Below are 5,901 nucleotides of genomic sequence, written 5' to 3'. Positions count from 1 at the left end.
AATTTCTTAATTTTTTCCTGTTTTTGGTACAAAATACACCAGAGCCAGATGCATTAGCATGTGTGTTTTAATCGTGGAAAAGGAAATTTTATTCTATGCGATTAATACGAAGTATTTTGTATTCAACAAAAATGGTATTTTTGTCGATAAAACAGACGGCTTTAGCATCCTCTTAATTATATTTAGAATTATTTTGTTATCTTTATTATTTTGGCAGTAATATAACTTTGAGCGAATTATTTTTATATTTTTTTTGTTTATTCTAGATTTATATGAATTTTTTTGCAGAGCATGGAACGATTCAGTTCCTACATTGAGAGATAAACATGATGCAATTATCACATAATTATAATAATATTTGATAAAATATTAACTTACTTGTAGCTGTAACTTATTGAGTGGAATTACCTTAGTAGTTAATTCGATAATATAATGAGAAAAAAGTTAATTACATATAATTATCCTGTTTTATAGCATTTTTATTAGTTGATCAAGGATATGATGTATGGCTTGGAAATTACAGAGGAAGTTCTTATTGCAAATCACATGTAAAAATATCTTCACAAAATAAGGATTTTTGGCAATTTAGGTAAAACTTTATATTACAAGTGCAATTGAAAGAAATATTTTTTAATTCGACATTTCGTTATTTTTCATAACTTATAATACATATACATTAATCTTACTATTTTATTTTTTTCTATTTCATTTAATTCAAAAACTAGTTTTCAACTAAAATTTCAAATTAAAATCGATTTTTTCTTAAGGCGTGTTGGAATACCGACATTATTTGCATTCTAAGTAATAACTCTGAAACTCTGAACGGATTTGAAAACGCTTCTACAAGATTGAAATAGGGATAAAATGTAAACGCGCGAATTATATATTTGTAGTAAAAACGAAAAAATATGAAAAAATTACCTTTTTTTCTTGTACATACAACTATCATAACCTCTCACGTAACCCCTGACGTAAACAATTATTTAATTATGTTTATTTTATTTTGGAAAATAATCACGTTTGGTTGATAAAACAGACTTTAGGATCGCCTTAAATGAATTAAAAAAATTGTTACTGAAAACTTGTGTTAAAAAGTGTTAAAATTAACTTGTGTTAAAATTAACAATCATTTAGTGTTTCTGCAGCACTAAAAAGGGACGCTAATAAAAGGGAAATAAAATATACTTTTATTGTCTAGTTATCACGAAATGGGGACTAGAGACCTACCAGCTATGATCGATTATGTACTTAATTACACAAAACAAAAAACTCTACGCTATATTGGTCACTCGATGGGAACGACTATGTTTTTTATTTTATTATCCATGAAGCCCGAATACAATGCAAAAATAGAATTGGGAATCTGCCTTGCTCCAATCGCCATTTGGAAAGAACCGTATCCTTTAAATGTATTTAAATATATTGGTAATGAAGATATTAAGGTAAGGAAATATGAAAATTGCATTTTAAGAGAAATAAAGAAAAATATATTTTAGATACAAATTTTATATTAATATTACTCTAATAAGTTGTATTAGCAGCATTACATTACTATAATATTTTATTTATTATTAATATATGTATTAATAACAATTTATAATGAACTTATATGCATACTACTAAATAAATAATTGATAGAGAAATATTATTTTTTTATGAGATTTTATGTAGTTATATCAAATTTTTTTATATCTCGTATAAAATTTTAAATATTACAGATATGATTGATTAATTATTAAAAAGAATTTCAATTTAGATTAAAATCTTGAATAAAATGTGAACACATTGATCATGTAAATAAATTATTTCTTGTGCATCTGTTTTATTATAGGTTGTGCTTTATAATAACTGCGTATTGATTTTATGTTTTTATTTTGTTATCGATTGTACATTTTATTATAGCTGACACATTTATACAATCATTTTAATATTTTAATTTTTTATTATATTTATATCGATCGTATAAAGTAACATAATATCATAAGATTTTATTGCAATTCTTTTGTGTATATCTTTTTTATTTCCGTTTATATTTGTTTATTAGGAATTTTTCGATTTCAATAAAATATATGAATTATATTCCACATCGTCAAGGATAATAAAAATGGGAAGAACACTGTGTGCAGATAAGACAATTACTCAGGCTCTCTGCGTTGCGATAATATCTTTAATCAGCGGATTCAATTCAGCACAATTCAATGCTGTACATTTTACAAATCTAATATGTAGCACGATTTTGTTAATTGTAACACTGTTTTTATATCTTTTAAGTACAAAAAATTATAAAATAATATAATATATTTATTTTGTAAATTTTTTTATATATTCTATATTTCAATATACAACAAATCAAAATTGTTTTTAATAAAACCATTCATTGCAGACATTATTACCGGAAATACTTTCGTATTTTCCGAGCGGATGTTCCATGCAAACGCTTCATCATTATTACCAAAATCTTATTACAGGTGAATATTCTATTCCAATAACGATATAAATTATTAATTGTAAAAAATGTTTATTAAAGCGTATCTCAAAATTATTTATTAATATTATTAGTTTTTACTTTTTCTTTTTTTACTATCCTTATTAATAATGTATGAAATAATCTAGTAGTAATTCCTTTATAAAGCACATTGCTAATAATCACGTGATATTTTATGTTTATCTAAACTTATTATGAAAGTTAAAATTTGTAAGTATTCTTTAATTTAAATATATTTATGTAAAATTAATTAATATTAATTGCTATAGAAAAATTTCAAGCTTACGACTATGGATATTTAGACAATTACAAACAATATGGACAGATAAGACCTATAACGTACGACTTAAAAAAAATTACTACACCCTTGGCTTTATTTTACAGCGGAAATGATTTTTTTACTTCAAAACCGGTAAGATCACTTTGAGAATTTTTATATAAAAACATCTCTTTATTAAAAATTATATATTATAAAAAGAAATAAAAGTTTAAGTTATTAAGTAAACTAAATATACTATATGTATATTGTATACTCTACATATAGTACATTTGTAAGAAAAATATTTTATTTGTTTCATGCAAGCTTCAATTAATTTAGATAAAAATTCGATAATATTTTTTGTAAATAATTTAAAATTACCTTGTGTTTTTAAATAAAGCTGTATGATTTTCATTTCATAATATTATACAAAATATATTTCTTCTCTCCTTCTCAATTTTTCCCGTTGTCCTCTTTTCTTTCTTTCTTCTCTTCTATCTCTTCTCTCATTTCATCTGCCTATATTATTATTTATATACAGGGTCCGCCACCAAAATCTGGACAAATTTAAATTTGAATTTCCCGTCTCATTTGACTTCGTCGGTATAGGTCGTTGTTGACGTTTGGGCAAATCAGATGTTTGTAATTAAGTATACGTGTATAACTTCAAAATGTCGGGGTAGATAAGATCGGATGCGGAGTATAACTGAAGAGCGGCAAGAATCGAAAGCCTTCACGCTGGACGTTCACAGACCAAAATTATTCGATTCTTCGAATACCCGAGATCGATCATGATATTGCAGCTAAATATTTGGCTTCAGAAACGTCCAAAAAAGGATGCAAAGATGTCTCTATAATAGCTAGGACGAAGACCTTTGTTCACGTCCTAAGCGTCGTCTTTAGTGAGAGTTACATCATGCCGCCACATTTCTTTCAAAACTTGAAATTTTATCCTAGCTATCATGGGGATGTCTTCAAGTTCTATTCGATCTTTAAAGCCAAATAAATATTTACTATTTAGTCACATCATCATGCATGGTTGATTTCGGGCATCCGAAGAATTGAATAATTTTGGCCTGTGAACGCCCAACGTGAAGGCTTTTGATTATTGCCGCTCTTCGGTTATACTCCGCACTCGATCTTATCTGCTCCGACATTTTGAAGTCATGCACGCTTATTACAAACATTTGACTTGCCCAAACGTCAACGACTTACCAACGAAGTCAAATAAGACGGGAAATTCAAATTTAAGGATGTTTAGCACCTGTTTTTAAAATATTAGAAATTTAATAAAAATTTTACAGATTATTCTTATATACGTTCGGAGATTTATGACAAAAGCCGGAGTCGATTCACTGAAGTAATCCAAAGTTATAAGGACTTTAATTTGCAACGAATTTAACTTTTTGCTACTATTGTACGTATTATAAACACCCTTAAATTTGTCCGGATTTAGTGACGGACCCTATATATGTACATACATGAGAACAGTCTTGTAGAAATAATTGCTTATATCTTTTTATTATTATTACTAATTTTATTATCTTTTATATTTTATTCCCAGAGTGTTCTCGAAACATATAGGCACCTACCAAATGTTATCGTACTGGAGGAAATATCATATAAATTATTCAACCATTTGGATTTTTTATACGCCATCGATGTAAAAACTCTACTATACGATCGTTTGATACAACTACTTCGAAAGTTTAATTATAATTAAGCACAACGTTCAAAAGGTTTTAGCTATTGTTCAGGCATCTTGGATAATGCTAATGTCGGCAATACTACAGTTTTTAAGCTTCATAACTGGAGATTTACTTAATCAAAAAATATTTTATCTAAGTATTTTAGAAAGCTCTTGATACTAACTATTACATTTTGGAATAAAAAATAGGGTGTTTTATTTAAAAAAATTAATGTGACCTACCTGACCTTGGCAACGCCGTTTAAGATCAAGCTAATAAGACCAATAAATAGATTTTTTTAAGCCCCTTACAACTTTCGTTTGAAACATTTTTTTAAACCGTCTTCCTTCCTATAGATATAGTTTTAAAAAACTGCTTTTTTTAAATTGCTGGAAAAAAAACCAGAAAAATTTCGGTTTTTTCCGAAAAATTGGTTTTTTTACAAAAAATTGCTATGTCAACAATATACTACCTAATTTTTAATATTTTTTATCATATTAAATATTAATTGAGATTCAGAAAATAATGTAAGTGACTTTATGTGATTTATTTTAATTTGCTCGTTAAAATGTGTAAATTTTTTGTTTAAATTAGATATAAGCTTACAAGTTATAACTCGTTCTCGTATTTTATAGTATTATTAAAATAAGACACCTCGAATAAACGAATTAATAGTGAGAGTTAATTTTTATGTTTACATTTGAATACTATATTTCTATACTACATATATTCCTTGAGGTGAGAATTTAGTGTAAAGATTAATTTAAATTAATGTTTATATTAAGTATTTCTAAAGAGTTTTGATTATTAATAATTGTCAAGAGCCATACGTTTTATTTGAAAAATACATTAATTCTGTTTTTTATTTATTATTCTTGTGTAATTAATTTTTTATTTTTTTTTATATTTAACATTATTAGCAATAAATATATGCTTGTTGTAAAATTTTAAAATTTTGAAAAATGTTTCAAAGTGTTGCAAATGTAAAAGATTTTTCGAATATATTATATCGAATATATAAAATTTTCCATTGAATTTTTCTATCCCTTGAGAAAGGAACCGAAAAAATCTGCGGAAAAATAAAAAAAACCGATTTTCTTTCCAATCTTTAAAACTATATTCCTAGATAATTCGCCGTCCCGACCTTTTTTGAACACCCTGTATACTCCTGGAGAAAGTAACTTGCTTTTCAACGAAAAACGTTTATTATGTATACATTAAATTTATAAACAAATAAAGAGCCTCATCCTTATCTTTGCAACAGAAAGTCCTGAAAACAATTCGATCTTAAACATAACATTTTTATCAAATTTTTACTAAAGATAGTTTAATATATACAATAAACCTACACGGAAAAAACAATTTTGCTGGATTCAGATCTAAAAATAATTTTTGTTTAATAATCAAAATAATTTTGTTGGAAAATCACAATGATTGCTAGAATATCAAAACGTTTTATAGCAATGCTT

At 26.1% G+C, this 5,901-nt stretch overlaps 1 protein-coding gene across 3 annotated transcripts in view; it reads left to right on the top strand.

Moving 5' to 3' along the window:
• LOC105452912 (lipase 3-like) overlaps positions 1-4,742 on the top strand; it is an 8,252-nt gene extending 3,510 nt beyond the window's left edge. The window contains exons 4-9 of one of the 3 annotated variants that reach the window (XM_011694466.1): positions 475-589; positions 1,199-1,442; positions 2,045-2,203; positions 2,384-2,468; positions 2,755-2,897; positions 4,309-4,742. In XM_011694466.1, the coding sequence (XP_011692768.1) occupies positions 475-589; positions 1,199-1,442; positions 2,045-2,203; positions 2,384-2,468; positions 2,755-2,897; positions 4,309-4,467 (905 nt within the window). In that variant the 3' untranslated portion in view covers positions 4,468-4,742. Of the gene's footprint in view, positions 1-474; positions 590-1,198; positions 1,443-2,044; positions 2,246-2,383; positions 2,469-2,754; positions 2,898-4,308 lie in introns of all 3 variants that reach the window. The other 2 variants (XM_011694465.1, XM_011694467.1) reach the window with 2 other exon arrangements.
• The last annotated feature ends 1,159 nt before the right edge of the window (positions 4,743-5,901 follow it).

Source organism: Wasmannia auropunctata, unplaced genomic scaffold (genome assembly GCF_000956235.1).
Source record: "Wasmannia auropunctata unplaced genomic scaffold, wasmannia.A_1.0 LD336025.1, whole genome shotgun sequence".
Lineage (NCBI taxonomy): Eukaryota > Metazoa > Arthropoda > Insecta > Hymenoptera > Formicidae > Wasmannia > Wasmannia auropunctata.
This window is presented reverse-complemented; position numbering and strand designations above follow the sequence as displayed.